A 20,323-nucleotide genomic window follows, 5' to 3' on the forward strand; every position below is an offset into this window, starting at 1 on the left:
TTAAAGTTTAGCCTTTAGCTACAGCCTTTAACAACTATTTTGCTAATTTTAGCTTTCAGCTACTGTTTTCCTAATTTAGCTTTTGCTCTGATTGTTTTAGCTCAGTTTCAGCTTTTTTAACAATATTTTCACAGAAAATCCTTTTTTGTTCCTCTATTTATTTATAAATAAGAGTAGAACAGGGACCCCCTACATGCAGTGTCATGCTCCAGCCAGTAGGTGGCGGAAACACACCGTGAACTGACGGCGCTCCGCCTAAAAACAGTAGAAGAAGAACGCCCATTTTGCCTGCGCCGTCTGCATCAGTGTGCTGCTGAGACATATCAACACAGAAGAGGACAAAGAAACGCAATGGACGGGTAAACCTTTCATTACGATGCGACAGATCATGATTTGGAGCGCTTTGCATAGTTCTGCACGCGACAGGGGAAGAGTGCGGCTTTCCTCGTGCCTAATTTAAAGCATGCTAAATGTTAGCTTGTTTGTAAACCTAGATGGTGAAAAACGTGACATGATGATTACATAGATTAACTTGGGCGTCCCGTCAAGCAGTGACAGACTTATTGTGTCATCTTGTCTGCATGCAGACGGGAATCATTCAAAAAGGGATTTAATTTAGGGCTCGTAAGCTAAGCCTACTTAGCAATTTAGCAAAACGTCCACAGTGTTCATGACGTGCGTAAGATTAGCCAGCTCCATAATTTGATCCTGCGAGGATCGTGTTAGGTGATTTTAAAATGTGGATACGATCATTAGATATACTGATTGTGTTAAAATCTCCTATTATGACCTGTGTGTTGTGAGCCATGGTGATAGACGTCGTCTGTACACCTGTCATTTGCTGCTAGCTTAATCCCCACCAAAATAAAGGTCCTTTGTTTGTTTGAGGCGCTCAGAAACCTGTGACCTAAACCTGTTTTATTAACTAATATAACTAATTATTTATAACTTATTAAATAAATACACAAAATAAAACAAAAATGGACTTCTTTTAGATGGTATACCTAGTATAAATAGCCTAATGTGTTGTCTTTGGGATGGATAATACATATTTTCTCATTTCTTTGCATGTTTTGATTTGTTGTGTTGTTATTTTGTTGCAGTAGTTTCAGTTTGACCTACACAGACTCATTTTTATTCAGTAGCAAAAGCCATTGACGATTAAATGACTGAAAATGTTTATTTGTATGTTTCTGGGATGCAAACTCAGTATTACCTGCTGCTTGAGTAGTGTTTTTGACAGAATGGGTTAAATAAACCAGTATGTGGTATTTTTTTAGTTATTTAATGATTTTACTGTTTGTCCAGATATCATGATGTGATTAGAAGTTATAGAAAAATAAGAGTTGACTTATTTTTGTCTCCCTTTATAGTAAAAGGTTAATGTGAATGTGATGAAAATCTTAAAAGAAAACCACTTAAAATTCAACAATTTTTACAAACAACACCTAGTCTGTCTTGGTGTTGTTTATTTTAGTTTTTCAGTTTTATTAAAGATTACACAAATATTGTTAAAATTAGATCTATAAAATACAAACACAGCAAAAACTATGTGCACCCTTAATTCTTGTTATCATCAAATATATTTTCCAGTTTTAATGAGCAATAATTTAATCATTGTTTTGACATTAATTTTTCTTTTCTCAATGCTGAGGAAATTTGTCACACTAAAAGACAAAACATCCTAATTCTTCTTGTTTTTATTTTTGGCTTTTTCTCCCTTTGCAGTGATGTTGCAGTTGGTGTGAAGGTAAACATCTCTTATATTTAACGACACATTTGTATAGGATCCATTATCTTTATTGTATGTGTTATCTATATTAAGAAATAGACATCTTACCTCCTATTTATTGTTGAAAATTAATGTTTGTTTGTTTTTTTCTTTGCAACTCCAGAGAGGCTCAGATGAGCTGAACATGTACAGTAGCAGCCCCAACTCAATGACCGGTGAGTTTAGTCAGAACTACGATGGGTTTGTGAAACACAACCCACTTCATTCACAACTTCGTAATGACGTCGGGAAGTTTATTGTGTTGTTACTTAAACTTCATTAGGCGTAGAAGCAACAATGACATTTTTTGATTTGGTTTCTGGGTACAAAAACAGTTATTTTAAGTTAATTGACAATTCTGTCAGCCTGAGTTCATTTTTGTCTTGTTTGGCTCTGTGTTGATCTTATGATGGCTGGGTGAGGCATCTCACCTCCTGCTTAAAGACGACTTAGTTAGGCTCCAGAATGACCCCCAGCCTGTCCTGTATTGGGTTTCCCTACCTGCAGGCTGGCTAGGTTGCTGCTGCAGCTTCTCTGTCATTTACTGTAGCTGCCTTTCTGCTGAGACGCTTGTCCCAGTGACAGACTGAGGCTGCAGCTGGAGACAGACGTCCTCTGTCTCTACAGGTGATTCACTAAGAACAGGTGGTTCATTTTAACCAGAAACTGTGGTTAAAAAGTAATAAATTCTTATGTTTAAAAAAAAAACCCTCAATGCTGCAGTCAGAACAAAGGGACAGCCAGAGTTGTCATCTTGCAGGATGACAGCCTCGTTTCAGAGGCATCTGCTGAGAACAGATCATATTCTTTTGTCACAAAAACCCTTTGAGATTATATTTATAGTAGCACACCTTAGATCCAACTTGAGGAATCGTGTTAAATTATTGCACATTTATGTTTTTATTATCTGTGTGTGTTCAGCAAACGGTAGTGAAAGTAAGAAACAGCGGCTGGATGAGTCGCCTCCCTCCAGAGTCCTGCACATCAGAAAACTCCCCAATGAAGTGACAGAGACTGAAGTCATTGCTCTGGGGCTGCCCTTTGGGAAGGTCACCAATATACTGATGCTGAAGGGGAAGAACCAGGTAAACACATCCATCAGCTAAGACCAGGCTGGAGCGGAAGCGGGGACGGAAAGCTTTACTTAAAACCTTCCATCTGAACCTTAATGTCTTGGAGGTTGTTTGTTAGTTCATAAAAACTGAACATTATTATACTTTTTCAGGCATTTTTAGAGTTGGGCACAGAGGAAGCAGCCATCACTATGGTGAACTACTACACAGCCGTCACACCACAGGTCTGACCTTCATCAGTGCGTATTAATTTCACCTAGCATCTGTGTTGTCTCCTTTTATTTTTAAACACAGTCACTTTTTGTACTCTGTCAGGTCAGGAACTCTCCTGTCTTCATCCAGTACTCCAACCATAAAGAACTGAAAACAGACTCTGCTCTGAACCAGGTACTCGTGTCAATGTTTTCACTCCAATCTTTCACTTTGCTCACCTGAAACCTTTGTTAAGCTCGACGGCTTTACTCAACCTCGCTTGTTTCCAGAGAGCTCAGGCAGTGCTACAAGCAGTGTCAGCAGTCCAGGATGGAAGCTCTCCATCCTCTGACCAGGGCGTGTTGGAGCTCGCTCCGCCCCCCAGCCCTGTCCTGCGAATTATTATCGACAACATGTTTTATCCTGTAACACTGGACGTTTTACAACAGGTAAAACCCTCTTCTGTTTAGACCTCAAAAAGACTTGACATACAGACATAAAACAAACTCGTAGTACCTTACAGATGTAGCCTTTCATTAGCCCCTGATGGTTGATAAGAACTGTGTAGCTTTAACTAGGAATGTTAAAAATTTACTGTAATTACCTCAAATCAGGCTTACGGTGTTTCTCTCTTCTTTTAATCAGATTTTCAGTAAGTTTGGGACCGTGATGAAGATTATAACCTTCACTAAAAACAACCAGTTTCAGGCTCTTCTGCAGTTCAGTGACCCGGTCAACGCACAGCAAGCTAAACTGGTAGGATCACACGCACGCTCGGGAAATCTTTGACTGACGAAGAAGCGGCCTGTAAAAAATGCAACATTCATTAAAAACAATGTCCAGCATCGGCTGATTGATTCACTGTTAAAGTACCATCCAGTGGTAAACAGATGTTATGTTTGTGACGTTACAAATGAAGCCATTAGCGTCGCTCTTTTTAACAGACTTTCTGTGAGAACTAAACCAACGTGCAAATTTAAGTTCATTTAGAAAACATTCACAATCATCAGACCATTTTAAGCTGTTTTCTTCTCCCCCTCTGACATCAATGTTAAGTCTTTTTTATCCTTTTTAACACAAAAAGGCAACATGTGGCTTTTATTGGTTGAAAAATACCAAGTTTTCAGTTATTTTGCAAAATATTATTGTCATTACTTCCCTAAAACAGTCTGTTTTTTTTATCCTCTGCTGCAGTCTTTGGATGGACAGAACATCTATAATTCCTGCTGTACTCTGCGGATAGACTTCAGTAAACTGGTCAACCTCAACGTCAAATACAACAACGATAAGAGTCGCGATTACACCAGGCCGGACCTCCCTACAGGAGACGGGGAGTCAACCAACAAGGATCACTCTTTACTGGGTAAATATTCTCCCATCTTCGTCTGTTTACACAACATCCGTCCATTTGCTCCTCCAGGGTAATCCATTAGCGTTTGTTGTCTCATAAACCGGCTCAGCGCCCTCATCACGTCTCATCACCCTTTTCTATTTAACTCCTTCCATGTATTTTTGTTTGTTCAGAAAGTTGGCCAAATTAAACTTTGCTGCCCTGAAGCTGTTAGTGTATTTGACATATTTGTACTTTACAATAATAAGTATGTTCCCTCATATCCAAGTTGTGTTATATTGCCATCACATCTGCATTTCTTTAAATCGTTAAAGCTTTCACGGTCATGTTATGACAAGTTTGCAAACATTTTTGGTTAGATATTCCTCTTTTCTAGATCTGGATGCTCAAATATGTGCAAATTTAGATAAAACAGGTAATTTTTTGTCAAAAAGTAACTTTTGCTTTCGTGTTTATTTAGAGTGTGGTTATAATCTGTTTGATTAAATTCAGTCTAAAACAGCAATAATCAATATTCTGACTTTCTGATCTTTTGTGAGGAGGGGTGAGATGTCCTGTTTCCAGAACATTTGGTTTCTTTGTGCTTAAATATCCACTGTTTCTCACACATCCAGTATCTTATTCAGTTTACAGAAACCTGCTTCAGAACGAGGATCCTAAGTAGAAATGACAGTGTACCCTGGTAAAAGTGAACCTGTTCTTGATATTAAATAAACCCAAGTTAAACCTGCTGCTGCTTGTATAATCCAGGAAGTCTGCTTTGTGAAACTTCTCACAAGTTGCAGCGATAGTCGTAAAGAATAACCTGTTTGTGCTGTAAGGACTTCACCTGCAGTAGTTTGGAAAAACAGGCGCAGGTTGTTTTAGAATTTTCCTTTTTCTTTTGATAGACGTTTGGCACCAATCGTGCTTGTTTCTGTTCAGTGTCAGGGTACGGGCTATTAATTATACCGCAGCAGGAATGCAGTGACAAGTTTCCACAAAGACCTAAAATGAATTTATTCACCTTTCATGTTTCTGAGGACTCACTGATCCTCTCAGAGTGTTTGTACAGAACGTTCCTGCTGTTCATGTTCAAAGCTGTGATTGGATTGTGACTAAATTCAAATTTATTTTGAAATCTAACAATCCAGTTTATTTTTTTTGTATTCTGTGATAATGTGTTGAACTAATATAAAAAGACTGGATTTACACATCAGTAAAACCAACAGGCTGCTCTTATATGATGACAAATTACTCAAAATAAGGCTGTTTTAATTCTTATTACTTTAACGTTATTGTTTTACTTTTCATTTGCCTGAAATGAACAACATTTTTAAAGTTGATCTCATTACGGTCCTCTTTGGTTTTTGTTTCATCTTTTTAAAACTTACTATTATGGTTTAACAAATAAAATAAAATTCCTAAGAAACTTCTGTATTTGAAATATTAGATGGTATGTTTTCAAACAATTGAAAATCTAAAAGTATTCATTAACATTGTTTTTATCTCCAACTTTAATTTTATCATTCTGCTCTGATGCTTCAAATCTATATTTCTACCACCGTTTATCCCGCTGAGAGCAAGATATGACGTTAAACTCTTTGTTTTTTTATTTTCTGGTCCCATACGATCATGTACGTGTAGTAATTCTTACACATTAACTTTGTTTTGTTTGGTCTTTTACTGTCAGTCTGGCTTGGTTTTTGTGCTCTTTGGTGCCAGGTTAGATGACGTGATTTGTGGAATAAATCTAGCTGTCATTGTCTTGTAGGTACCCCGTCTGGAGCTCTAGCTTCCTACTCTAGTGGCGGAGGTTACTCATCTTCTCTCTCCCTCTCGCAGGGTGGAGGTACTTATACTTTTTTCATTTTTTCATATATTTTTTCCCCATCAGTTTGTCCTTTTCTGTCCTGTCCCTTATCATGTCCTACTTGAATTGCCTGAAAGCTTGGGACGAGATTTCTCACATCAGCACCCTGTTTGAAGAATCAACAGAATTAATATTAAACAAGTTACGGCTTTAAATTAATTAAATGTAATCCTTTATGTTGGTGTTTTAAACCAAATCAGGACAATTTCTGGTGAAAGAAGGCATCTGTGATGGAGAAGAAATAATGTTAAATGTGTGTTGTGTTGGTAAATGTTAAATTAATTTAGATTTAATGTATTATTAAGTGCTTTTTGTGTAGTTTTAACTGTTGTGTGAGGAGCTCAATATATTTAATAAATGTATCAAATACATTAGGGCTTTATCTTTTTGCTCCCTTAAATTGTACTCATAGAAGTCCAGATAATATTGTAGGGAAAAAGTCATGTAGATGTTTTTATTCTATTATCTGCAGTTATTTTAATCTGTTCCTTTCCTTATTTATTCATGTCTTGGTTACCATTTAATTCCTCTTCACATCATTTTTACTCCACCTTTAAGCTCATCATCTTAAATAAATTTGGATTAATGTCATCAAAAAACAAACTCATTTTCTTCTCCATCTTCATGTTTAGTTGTTTTCTGCTGGGAGTATTTTTGTTATTAACTCTTGATTGAGTCACTGAGGAGGGAATTAGGTTTTTGTTGTTAAATTAGTCGTGGGAGTTGATGTGAGCAGGTGTTGGTCTTCGTGGCGTGTTTGATTCTGACCCGGTTCTGTTCCGGTTCTTCCTCCGCCAACAGGAGCCATCAGCCCTCTGAGCGCGGCGGCGGCGGCGGCAGCGGCTGCAGGTCGCGTCGCTCTGTCTGGGTCCGGGGTGTCGGGGGTCCTGCTGGCGTCCAACCTAAACGAAGAGGTAAAGTTACCGCAAAGAAAACCAAACAAGTTTTCAGATTTAATCCCTCGTCTGTATGAATCCTCGTCTGGGTGAATGGTTGTATGTGTGCTATATTCAACTTACAGCGATTTTATTTTTTTATTTATTCCACGTCAGTGAAGTCTGGGTAATAGTTTAGATTATGGTCACAAGATGGCTGTCGGTCGTAACCAACCTTTTTGTTTTTTTAAAGTTATAAAAGGCCCATTTAGTTCTAAAGCAGATTATTATAATAATATTTTCCATCATTTAAAGTGGGTCCTTTTGTTGTAATCAAACATGGCAAAAAGCACAATTTAATCTAAAATTCAGGGTTGTTTTTTTTTTGTTTGTTTTGTTTCCAAGAACGTTTTCTGTTTCTAACTCTGTAACGAATGCATCCGGCTCGACTCGAAACACGTTTTCTTTCCTGCACATAATAAAAGTTTGTGAGTGAACCTGTGCATGTGTTGTAGGTATATTGGCCTGGTTGATGTATTTATTTTTTTATTTAAATATAATTTTTCCTGTCCTAAACTCTGATGTCCTTTCAGCTCGTTTGTTTCATTCTATCTGATTCTGAAACTTTTGAAGCCATTTTGTCTGTACCGACAGCTTGAATGTATTTGTGTGTTTTTATCTGTTTTTAATACGTCAGTGTTGTTTAATTTCTTACTATAAATGTGCACATACTCTTGTCATCTGTAACTCTACAGCTACAGTATCTGTTGTCTTTTCTTGTGTCCTCATCTTTTCTCTCTCTTTCTGTCTGTCCGTCCCTGAAGAGAAGAGAAGGTCGCAGTGCAAGACTTGTTGTATTTTCGGGTTTTTGTTTGTTTTCTTTGTTTTTCTGGGATCAGTTTGGGATCAGCAGATATTTGGGAGCAGTGCTGTGCAGGAGCACACTGAAATGAACAATTTTGTTTCCACCGAAAGACAATCAGGCGATCATTGTTCTGACTGACTTTGTGAATTACACGTTTTACAGCACAAACAACAGCTGAGCTTTTCACCAATGGCCGATGCCAATGACCATTCAAACCCTGCAGCTACCAGAGTTACTGGTTAACTTTGTTCACGTTTCAAGAAGAAAATGAATGAATTGTTTCAGATTCTCACATTTTTTAATGTAATTTAAAAAGAAAAAAACAAAGTGCAAACAGGCAGTCAGAGATGTGTGTCAGGAAATGAGCTGCAGACGTTCTGCAGATGATGAATTATAATATTACAACTAAACTGATTAGAGATTCCCCGTTATTACACAGTACAGCTAAATATATCATATACTTTTAAATGTTATTTCTGTAATTCTTTAGGAATAGACAGTAATTAATTTAGTATCAGATGATTTATTATTAAAACCGCAATAGCTGTCAAATTACGCTATGCTTCAGTGTTTTTGTTTAGCTCAGCAGCTCATTAACATAAATCCTGTAAATTAAGACTAACTGACTTGTAGGACAGTGGAGCAGTGGTTAGAGCTGTCACCTCCCAGCAAGGTCACAGGTTCTCTTCCTGACCTGAGGCCTTTCTGGGTGGAGTTTACATGTTCTCCCTGAGCTCATCTGGGTTTACTCCGGTTTCCTCCCACAGACCAAAAACATGCAGGTTAGGTTCATTGGTAACTCTTAAATTGTCCCTAGGTGAGAGTGTGAATGGTTGTTTGTCTCGTTTGTCTCCATGTGTCCCTGTGATGGACTTGCGACCTGTCCAGGGTATCCCCCGCCTCTCGCACAGTGACTGCTGGAGAAGCGGGTAAAGAAAATGGATGGATGTGCTCCACCTTTACAGCAGCCCCAAACAGGATAAATACAGAAAATGGATGGGTGATTGGGTCATTTATGTGGCTTTGGCCTTAGCGATGAAGATTATTTAAATTACAGCTGAAACCAGATGTTTACATACACAGTCACCTAATCATTTCTTCTCGCTGTCTGACAGTAAATCAGACTGAGCCTTTACTGTTTTAGGTCACTTAGGGTTCCCTAAGTTATTTATATTTGTTAAATGTCCGAATAATGAGAGAGAGAGAGTATATTGTTTTTTATTACTTTCTTCAAAGGCACATTCAGGCACTTATGTTGTGTTTGGAATCACTGCCTTTAAACTGTCTTGGGTCGAAGGTTTTGGGTTTCCTTCCACAGCTTCTCACAATAGTTTACAGGAATTTTCACCTTTTCCTCCTGACAGACCTGGATCAGGTTTGTAGGTTTCCTCCAAATGTCACGGTGGTCATTATGGCCAAACAGCTCAATTTTAGTTTCATCAGACCATGGGACATGTCTCCTTAAATTAAGGTCCCTGTGTGTCCCATGTGTCTTCTTCCTGTTGCTTTGGGATTAACGTCTTCTTCCTCGATGAGCGGCCTTTCAGGGCTTGTTTCACTGACTCTCTGACCAGCTTCAGCAGCATCTTTTATTTCGAGTTCGGTACGTTCATCTCAGGAACACAGAACCCGTCCCCTTTATTACCGGTATGATGGCAGGACGGTCCCACGGTGTTTATTCTTGTGTATAATTGTTTGAACAGATTATTGTGGCTCCTTCTGGAGTCTGAACCAGAGTTGTGGAGGTCAGCAATTCTCTTCCTGATATCCCGGCTAACTTCTTTGCATTTTCCAATGATGTCACACAAACTAAACGGTGTGTTTGAGGCGTGCCTGAAGCAGGCGTGCCTCCAGTTCAAGCAGATGTTGTCAACTAACCAATCAAAAGCTTCCGAAGTTGAGTCTGATTTGATGTCAGACAGTGAGGAAAAATGGTTGTCTTTTATACATTTATACAACATCTGGTTTCAGCTGTATTTAGTAGTGAGATGAGTGGAGTTTGCTCAGCTGAAGTGTGAACTTGCGCAGCACTGCTCAGCACTTCGGATGATGCGGTCTCAGCGGTGGTCGAGCGTTGCGGCCGTTCTTAGTTTCTGAGTGATGAATCCTTTCACGTTCCTCTTTTCCTGTAACACCAAGTAAACAGGCACCATTTTTATGCATATCCTGTCTCCACTACTACTGAAGATTAACAGCAGCGCAAAATGTTTTTAGTATTTGTTTATCTCTGTTTTTAAAGCGGATCTGTTCTCGACTCTGTCAGCCGGCACAACACAGTCCATGTTGCTCTTCGGCTCAGAAGACAAGTGTTTTGTTAAAAATTGTGTCAGTAATGGACTATTTACTGAGCGTCTCATTTCACAAAATGACCAAACCACACAGAACTTGTAGCATGCTGAACATCTTGCTTTAAAAATTGTCACGTTTAATTTGTGTTGATATGAAGTGTATTATAAATCTTACTTTCTTTTAAGTCTGAATATGTCGAGGCCTCGAAGCCAGTTGTTTTTGCCAGCGTTGTGCTGTTTGTATACAGTTACCCATCAGTCCAATCAGCTCCTTCAGTACCTGATACCTCCTGCTGTCACTTCATGGTACTGCCCCTTTTTATTTCAAAGATTATGTTTTATTCTCTGACTTATTTTGTTACCTTCCTGCCATCCCTTCTCCTCACTCTTAAATGCATACAGCGGAGTGTGTGTGTGTGTGTGTGTGTGCTGCTGGAATAACTGAGACTTGGTATTTTGATTTTGCGTGTGTGCTTTTAGGCTCGACCAGCAATCATTCAGACTCCGTTGATGTTCCACTGATGCTGTTTACTGACCTCTGCTTTGGTTTTTGTCCTCCTCTTCTCCTTTCTCCCCTCCCCGCCTCCTTTCTTCCCTCTTATACTCCTCCCATTATACATTTTTTTTTCTTTCCACTTGACCCTTTCTTATCGCCACATATCCTTTTAATGCAACACACTTGTCCTAAACCTCCCCCATATACCTTTTATTTATAAATTACTTTGATCTTTTCTTTTTGTTTCCTTCTTAATCTTTCTTTCGATTTCTGAATCTGATGTAAATCTGTTTTTTGGCTTTGCCGTTTTTTGAACCCTGCTCTCCCACACCTCCCCCACCATCTTTGCTTCACCCCTCATCATCATGGAAACCACCATCTCCCCCCTCGTCCAACGCGGGGCGATCTGATCTCTACCTTCGTCTCTCCTCTTCCTCCTCCTCTGCTCCTCCTCTTCCTGTCCTCTGCTCTGCGGTCTCTCTCTCTAAAGATGGTCACGCCTCAAAGTCTCTTTACCCTCTTCGGTATGTTCAACCTCTACTATTCTATCTGTTTATCTCTCTCTGTTAATCCAGTTTTGTTCACTTTCTTCAGTGATGTGGTGGGCACTCTGCTCTTCTCTATCTGCCTGTTTTTCCTAGCTCTCCTCTATTGTATTGTACACTGCAGACTTCAGATTTACTTCTGTCTTTACATTGAAAGAGCAGTGAGTCTGGAGACATCTGTGGTCAACTTATCTCTTAATTGATGAGAACAAAGACACTAAAATCATACAGAGGTTTTCAAAACTTTAGGCTGATACATAAAAATGCATAAAAACTAAAACTGCTTCAGTTTGTAGTTAAAAGCCAGTGATAAAATTTACAAAATGGCAATGAAACCTGTCTTAATTTGACCACAAATCTATCTAAATTGTAATTTTATCATATCACCTGGACTAAAAAACCTTTTATATTGTCTAACCAGCACTAAGCAGTCAGGACTGCTCATATTCTTCCCAATAATTGGAAGCACATTGGGAAAGAATATTTTATTTCCATCATGAACAGCTGAGCATGTTTCAACTCATTTTAAATGCAAAAAGGATCAGTAAAAGTTTGGTAAATGGTCCAAACTTACTCACATCTGCCATAATATTATGACCTCTGACAGGTAGAACTCTACATCCAAAGAGTTTTAAATGTTGTATAAAATGTAAATAGAAACAGAATGCAATGATTTGCAAATCTCATAAATCCATATTTTATTCAACATGAAACAGCAAAAATATCAAATTAAACTATGAAAATGTACCATTTTATTAGAATTTGAATTTTATGGAAGCAGCACATCTCAAAAAGGTTGGGACAGGGTCATGTTTAGTCTGTAGACATCCAGGAGCTGAGGAGAGCAGCTGCTGGAGGTTTTGGAGGGATTGTTGTCCCATTCTTGTCTGGACTGCAGGCAGGTCAGTTCAGCGCCTGGACTCTTCTGTAAAACGTTGCCTGGATGGGAGCATATGTTGTTCTAAAACCTGAATATACTTTTCTGCATTAATGGTTCCTTTCCAGATGTGTAAGCTGCCCATGCCATTGGCACTAATGCACCCCCATACCATCAGAGAAGCAGATTTTTAACTGTGTGCTGCTACCAGGCTGGATGATCCCTGTCCTCTTTAGTACAGAGGATGTGGTGTCTGTGGTTTTGGTTTTGATTAGTTTGTCCTGAGTTCTTTTTAAATAAACTTTGGTCCAGAGAAAAGACAGTGTTTCTGGATGGTGTTCACATCTGGTTTCCTCTCTGTCTGATAGAGCTTTAACCTGCATTTATGGATGTGAGGTGAACTGTGTTTACAGACAGTGATTAGTGGAAGTGTTCCTGAGTCCATGAAGTGATGTTCAGAACAGAATCAGACCTGTTTGTACTGCAGGGACCCCTGAGGGCCCAAAGATCACAGCATCCATTATTGACTTTCACCCACGTTCACAAATTAATAAATGCCATATGGAGCATGTAAATGTAAAGCTTAATCTGATTTTAAATAATCAGCGAGAGGTCTCACTCCTCCTGCAGCTGCTTCACCTTTAACATATTTTAGTTAAATAGTTAAAACACCTGAGCCCAACATCTGTTTGTACTGGAGCCACAATGAGACAACATAAAACAAGGAGGTTGTAACATAAACAAAGCTAATTAGCAGAGAAGTCGTACAGAAACTGTTGTTCTGCTGTTTCTGCACGTGTCCTGCAGCAGTATATTTCGAGTGCCACCAGGTTATTCAGTGTTTGTGTTCTCACCATATTAATGGTTAGGTTGATCACAATAACCCAGTTCACTCACTCAGACCTATTCTAGCTCCTTCTTCCTTCCTGTCTTTTTTGCCTTTTTCTCTAGTTTTGTATTGAATTGTTCTAGTTCTAGTACATCTTTGTTTCTTTCTCTAAAACTTTGCAGTTTGGATTTCCTGCCTCCCAGTCCTCTAAACTGGACCAATTATAGCGTTTATATTCACAAAGTCGAAAGCAATCTTTACCGATAACATAAAGAAACTGAGTTGTTGTTGGGTTTTTTTTGTTTTTAAATTTCTTTTTTCTGCATTACATGTTTCTATATGCAGCATGTTCTGTCAGATTAGTGCGTCTGGTTCAGTAGAAGTGTTTATTTTTTTTCCTGCACTGTTTTCCGTTTTATTCACCCAATCAAAATGACTCCTGCCCTTTTTGTCAGCCGTTAACCTGCCCGAGCTGTGTGTCAGTGCTAAAGCTCAGCTGCAGCTTCGCATCGATAAATGACTCAGTTATACAGAAGCCTTTGAGTTGATAGTAGAAGTCAAATGGGAAGAGTCCATCTTTTCTTTTCATTTGTCTTTCTAGCACTAACTTTATTCCTTTCATCCTTCACACCTCTTCTTTTTTATCTTCGTCGGCTCCATCTCTCCTGCTCTGTCTCTTCTCTCCCTTTCCACCTCCTCCTCCTCCACCCTGCTCTCTCTCTCTCTCTCTCTCTCTCTCTCTCTCTCTCTCTCTCCTTTCTTTCTGTCTCTCTCTCTCCCTTCAGGAGTCTACGGTGACGTCCAGAGGGTGAAGATCCTCTACAACAAGAAGGACAGTGCTTTGATCCAGCTGTCTGATGGCAACCAGGCTCAGCTCGGTGAGTCGAATTATCGCTTCAATTATTAAGGCCAGAGGTAATTATTCAGGTCATCATGTCAAGACTGTAGGTTTGATCTATTTCTGGGCTATATGTCAACTCTTATTTATAATTTTTTTAAATACGAAAAAAATATGGACAAAGTTGCTGCTATAAAAATAGTCTTTTTTTATTTTTACTTTCTTGTGGCTCAGCAGACTTGTTTAACTTTTGACTTTTTGTCAGCACATTTGTCTTTAAAATAAGGCAATTAGCATTAAACGTATATATTTAGTGCCTTCGCTTGATTTTCTTTTCTCGCCTCTGCAGATCAGCTGCAGCTTGACTGCGTAAAATACACACACCACCTATTTGTTAGAGGCGTTTTAGACACGTGAACACAGCTGAAATTATCGAGAGATGCAGTTAACTAATGACCACATGGAAACTGCAAATTCAAAGGGTTTATTATGAAGCTGTATGATTGTCAGTGTTGCAGAAAAACTGGACTGTATGGTTCAAAGCCCACCTTGTAGTTTGTTTTTTAATTATTATTACTTTGTGCATAAAAAGGCTTGAACATTTGTTTGTTCCTTGCAGCGATGAGTCACCTGAACGGTCAGAAGGTGTTCGGCAAAGTGATGAGAGTGACTCTGTCGAAACATCAGACCGTCGCTTTGCCCAGAGAAGGTTTGGATGATCAGCTGCTAACCAAAGGTGAGCTCTTCCCTGCACCCTGACACCAAACACGTTACAGTCTTTATTTTAATTATCACGCAGGACTATAAGACATAGTTTCTGTGCATCTTTAGTTTAAACACATTTATCTTGTTACTGTTCTGTCTTATTAGAACAGAAGGACATAAATATCTGGACTCTTTGTTACAGTTTTTAAATAATAGAAGTCTGACTTTAAGCTTTATTTTGACATTATTCTTAGTCTTTTTTTTTTTAAACTAAATCTAAAAGGACATGTGACTCACAGGCTGTTTCAGGTTCAGGCCGTTCCCTCGTTATTTTAAGTCATTTAAAAGAATTAAAGGTCCGACTCATTTCTAAAGGGTTTTTTCAAGATGTTTCAATCAGTAAAAATGAGATCTTTATGTGAGGAAACATCTACAGTTTGTACAATCAGAAGAAAAATTACTTCTGCAACAAATAAACTTCAGAGAAACGGATAATTAAAGAATTACTTTTAAATATATCCTCAAGTGCTAAAAACTCTCCAGGAAGTAGACACATCCACATCCAAGTCTGCTATAAACAGAAGTCTGCTTTAGAAGATGAGATCATTTAAACATAATCCTGATGGTTTTCAAAGTGCCTTCAAATTAAATCTGAGACTTGGCGACAAAACATAATCTTGTACTACATTTATTTTAAAATTAACTCAAATAAAGTTTAAATTACTGATAATGTTTCCGTGTCCACAAATTTTCAAATTTAACAGCTTCTGCAGAATAATTTTAGCAATTTTCCACATTTTTGTACAATCCATTTGAGTTTATAAGAAAATAAACATTTTATTTTGTTTTTGTTGGACAGATTTTTCTGGTTCTCCGCTGCATCGCTTCAAGAAACCAGGATCCAAAAACTTTCAGAACATCTTTCCTCCTTCTGCCACTCTTCACCTCTCCAACATCAGGTAGGTCGGCGTGAAAACGCGCGCGGCTGTACATCGCACCGTGGTGACGACTTCTGTTCGAGACGGTGAGCATTGTTTTTGATTTTCAGGGATGGAGTTGGAGAGGACGACCTCCGCCTTCTGTTCTCCAACAGCGGAGGAACCGTCAAGGCCTTCAAGTTTTTCCAGTAATGGACACTTTTATTGTCAGGCAAAAACTCAAAACTGCGACCACGGTTTTTCTTATGGTTGTGACTTGAATCTCGTTCTGTCACCAGGGACCGTAAGATGGCTCTGATCCAGATGTCGTCGGTGGAGGAAGCCATCCAGGCTCTGATCGACCTTCACAACTACGACATGGGAGGGAATCATCATCTTAAAGTTTCCTTTTCAAAGTCTACTATCTAACCCTGAACATAAAGAGAATAAGAAAACAAAACACAGCCATCTCTCCTCTTTTTAACATTTTCTGTGACTAGTCTTCAGTTGAAGTATTTAAAAAGAAAAAGATGCAAATTCCACTAATGTCCTTTTTTTAATGAATTAAAAAAAAGTGGTTAGCTTCGTCATTGTCCAAAAGCATTTGACCTTTTGACCTTTGTATTTGAGGAAGCAGCTCAGCTCAGTTTTTCTGCAGCGAAGGTGTTCATTAGCGTGAAAGTCCAGCCCGGCGCCCCCGGGTGAGGAGGCGTCCTGTGGCGTTCAGACGCTCGCAGCAGTAAAAGCTTCTAGTTTCACTTTGCTTTGTGAGAACTGCAGTTTTTGATATTGTCAGTGGGTCCGTTTTATTGAGGTTTAAGTGATTATTTTCTACGCTTCTGGAACTGCTCAGACATTATTTTGCAGCTCCGAGCAAAATGTCTCAATAATCACCTTTATTTGTTTTCACCTCTTGATCAGATTATTTTAGGCCTTTGGTGACGTGTGATCAGCAGGTCGCTCCCCTCAGATTCTCCCCCTCGGCATTTAAAATCTCCGGGCTACAAGCGTTCACGAGTAAGATGTCAGAAACTCAGAGGCGCTAATTTGTTTAAAAAAAACAAAAAGAGAAATGATTGAACTGGCTGTAAAAAAAAGACTTGATTTGATTGAAATTTAGGATAAACTGAAAACAAAAATTAAAAAAACATCACAACCTGATTTATCAGGTTTTTAAATACCTTCTTTATTATCGCCCTGCTGACGTTCTTCCCTATGTCTCCGTTTCTGTGTTCGCTTTGCCTGTTAGCAAAATATCTCATGAACCATTTGACAGATTTTAAGGAAACGGATCACCGACTGCACGTCTGCAACTGATTAACTTTTGGAGTCAATCCGATTCAAGATGGCCACCTTAGCCAACACAAACATGGCTGGAACTCAGTCAGTTTTACAGCTCTTCAGATCAGATTTAAAGTGGTAGTAGCTGAGAGTCGTCCTCAACGTAGACCTTTGTTTGAATTGAGGTTTGAGGAGTTTTTTTTGTAAAACTTTGCGGTTGGCTGATGTGACCTTTCTGTAGAAACCATCGTGATTAGAATCAGACTCCAACTTTACTGGGTGCCCAAACCTTTTCACGCTTATTAACACAGAACTAACCAAATATTTAATTCCTGCTTAAAAAGTCGAAACGTGTCACATTTAACTCGTCGTCTCTGACAGCTCAGATCTACTCTTCACCCCAGTGTTTGTGTCACTTAACACAGCTTAACTCAGCTTTCCAAATTAGCACAAAACTCACCTTTTATCGTTGCTGCGCCACACTGAAGGACTAAATGTAGGTAAAATACCAAAAGTATTTGTTCAGGTCCTCAGTACCTACAAGTCCATGTAGTTTAAAACTACCCATAGTTCTTTGTGTTGTAGTTTTTAAAACACCCTGCTGGCGTCACAATCAATCAGTCAAGGACAGTTTCACCTGCTTCACATCATTTCTTCACGTCTGCTAAACAGTGTTAAAATCTTTGTGTGCAGTTTTAATTTGGAGCTCGTTGATGGAAGTTTGGTGTCCCAGAATCCTCCTCGGCACCATGTGGAATGTACCGCCTTCACCACGTTTCAGTGATTATTGAAGAAACCTTTTTTATAAAGAAAAAAAAAAAAAGAAATCTTGTTTTATTTCTTTGTAAAACAGCTGTGAGTGGAGGCACAAACACACACAGGATGCATGCTGAACGCTGTCTGTTTAAACGGGAAGTAAACATGTGATTCTGGTCTTGGTCTCTGGTTTTTGGGGGGACCTGTTGGGACCACATGTGCCTTTTAGTCTGTGATCTGATTTCACTGTTCATACTTTTGGGTCTAAACAGAACATGCTTTGATTTGTTGATTTTAAAAAAAGAAACGCTAACCTGATATTCCCAGTCCTCTCTGTGCGAACGCATTTATCAAGCAGAGACGCACACAAAGCTGGGTCCATGTTTAGATCAAGTCTTTTTCAATCATTCTGTCTCATAAGTAGAACTTTACTCTTGAGTTTATTTTCTGTTGAAGGTTTGTTGTACTTTTTTTTTTTTTTTTTTTACTTCAGTTTTGTGGAAAACATTTCAGACTAGCACAAATTAAACACATCTTTTCTACCAACGAGTCCAAGTAAAACTGTGTGTCTTTGTGTTTTGGGTTGTTTCAGGCCTCCGGTCTCGTCTGTATCTTACCTAAAAATAAACTTCTTACTCTGATCATCTCCGCTCTCCCTTCTCTCCACTTCTCTTCTGTTCTCTCCATTTTTCGTTCTTGCTTTAAGGTGCTCAGCTACTACCATTCAGTACCTTGGATTGGGTTAACTCCAATAGTTGAAAGCAAAGTTTTGATCGCAGCTCTGGCTACAATCATTTAGACCAGGGGTGTCAAACCCAGTGATGCAAGGGGGCCAAAATTAAATATTTGGTCCTAGCCAAGGGCCAATCACGATCAATATTGATTAAAAATTACATAAATTAACCTTAGTTTTATATGTATTATGTCAAATCATTCATATAGAAATATCAATGACCTTTTCCCAGTTAAAGATTATACAGAATTTAGAGCAAACATACTTTAATGAACACAGACAAATAGATCAAACTTCAAAACAAACATCGTTAGCTGCCATTTCATACGCCTCACTCAGCTTTTAAATGAATTTTTTAACATTAAAACAGATTTTTAAAAAAGCCATCAACAAAAACCGAATCATATAGAAATTAAAACTATATATTGTTGACTTCTAAGTCACTGTCAAGAGAAAACTTCACTAATTAGGCTCAGTTTTTTTAAACAATAAGAATCAAGAATCAGACACTCGATCTGTCCCAGACTAGGGGGCCGGACCTAATGAAATCTAAACGTCATTTTGGGGGCCGGATGAAATGTTACATAGGGCCGGATCTGGCCCGCGGGCCTTGAGTTTGACACTTGTGATCTAGAGTACAAGTTGGGGATCAGTCTCAACTACTACCACACCAGATTTTAGCTCAGTATCTGTTAAACTGGCTGAGTTGTAGCCATTTTGTCTATTTTTCTAACGTCAGTGGTCTGTGGCGGCCATCTTGAATTAGGTTGAGGGCAAAAGTTTCAAACAGATCTCGCTCCAATCAGCAAGGACCAGTCTCAACTACTACCACTATGAATTTTAGCCCAATATGTGTAAATATAATTGACTTAAAGCCATTTTTTTGTGTTGGTTAAGGATGCGTAGCTGTGGCGGCCCATCTTGAGTCCAGTTTACTCCCAAAATTATTACCAGTAGATGTACATCCATTAGTTACTGAGAGTTTAAATAAAATCCGTCCTTGTGTTTCCATGAGATATCTCGCTAACTGTACAGACAAACAAACATACAGAGACATGGGCAAAAACATTATCGCTCAGCCTTCGACGGCGGGCGATAAAAGGAGAAAAACACAACAAGGCTTGCTGTGGGTGCAGTTCCTCTCTGGTCCACTAGAGGTCGGTGTGAGACAAGTCCTGCAGAGAGATCAGACTAAAGAAAGAGAAACTAATGTGAAACTTGTTACAGTGGAGTTTAGAAAGAGCAGAACGTGTGAATGAAGCTAAAACATCTGTCTGTTTCTCAGTCAGAGACATATACCTGCTGTGTTTCACAAACTGAGCTCTGCAGCACATTATGAGAGGAGGACAAAGAGTGGTAGGGTTACAGTATCCAGGGGGTGTTATCAGGCAGCTGCTGCCTCCTGCAGATGGCGGATGGAGCTCTGAGGCAGGTGCTGCTTGTGTGGAGCTCTGCAGGTGGTTTCAGCTGATCACAGAGCTCCAGGACCGTTCATTTACCCCCACCTCCACCTTTTCACCCACACACGGGTTGTTTACCTGAATCTACTTTGATCATCAGTACCTTTTAATATTGTCCACAGCAAAAGGGGAAAGCACAACAAAAGCTACCATTCTGGCATAAAATGTGTTGGGCAATATGCATTACATCACTGAATGTTTGGCCTTTAATTTGAGATATTAAAAGGGTAGCAGCAAAGGTCAAAGGAAAGGTGGTGAGAGCAGCCATGTTGCTGGGTTTGGAGACAGTTGGACTGACAGGAAGTGGCAGAGCTGAAGATGTTGAGGTTGTCCTTGGGAGGGACAAGGATGGACAGGATTAGGAATGAGGTCATCAGAGGTCCAGCACAGGTTGAAGGACTGGGAGATAAAGTTAGAGAGACCAGACTGAGATGGTTTGGACATGTCCAGAGGAGGGACAGCATGGTACAGAGGTACAGGTGCTGGTCATAAAATTAGAATATCATGAAAAAGTAGATTGATTTCAGTAATTCCATTTAAAAAGTGAAACTTGTATATTATATTCATACATTACATACAAACTCATATATTTCAAATGTTTATTTCGTTTAATTTTGAT

The 20,323-nt window shown here is 39.0% G+C and overlaps 1 protein-coding gene across 1 annotated transcript; it reads left to right on the forward strand.

The window, feature by feature from the left end:
* Window positions 1-250: 250 nt before the first annotated feature.
* Window positions 251-18,155, forward strand: ptbp2b (polypyrimidine tract binding protein 2b). The gene is made up of 17 exons (XM_017422291.3): window positions 251-359; window positions 1,729-1,750; window positions 1,896-1,947; window positions 2,693-2,856; window positions 2,997-3,068; window positions 3,160-3,231; window positions 3,327-3,485; window positions 3,682-3,792; window positions 4,231-4,399; window positions 6,141-6,218; window positions 7,041-7,153; window positions 11,254-11,287; window positions 13,800-13,892; window positions 14,472-14,588; window positions 15,417-15,516; window positions 15,606-15,683; window positions 15,774-18,155. The coding sequence occupies exons 1-17, from the start codon at window positions 352-354 to the stop codon at window positions 15,901-15,903; spliced, it is 1,572 nt and encodes a 523-aa protein (XP_017277780.1). The 5' UTR covers window positions 251-351; the 3' UTR covers window positions 15,904-18,155.
* The last annotated feature ends 2,168 nt before the right edge of the window (window positions 18,156-20,323 follow it).

This window comes from Kryptolebias marmoratus, linkage group LG20, assembly GCF_001649575.2.
Source record: "Kryptolebias marmoratus isolate JLee-2015 linkage group LG20, ASM164957v2, whole genome shotgun sequence".
Classification (NCBI taxonomy): domain Eukaryota; kingdom Metazoa; phylum Chordata; class Actinopteri; order Cyprinodontiformes; family Rivulidae; genus Kryptolebias; species Kryptolebias marmoratus.

Bases quoted from the DNA above. Each gene is read 5' to 3' on its own strand.
- ptbp2b (XM_017422291.3), top strand. The intron at 11,288-13,799 runs GTATGTTCAACC...CTCTCCCTTCAG, and splicing joins AAGTCTCTTTACCCTCTTCG to GAGTCTACGGTGACGTCCAG. The intron at 15,517-15,605 runs GTAGGTCGGCGT...TTTGATTTTCAG, and splicing joins CTTCACCTCTCCAACATCAG to GGATGGAGTTGGAGAGGACG.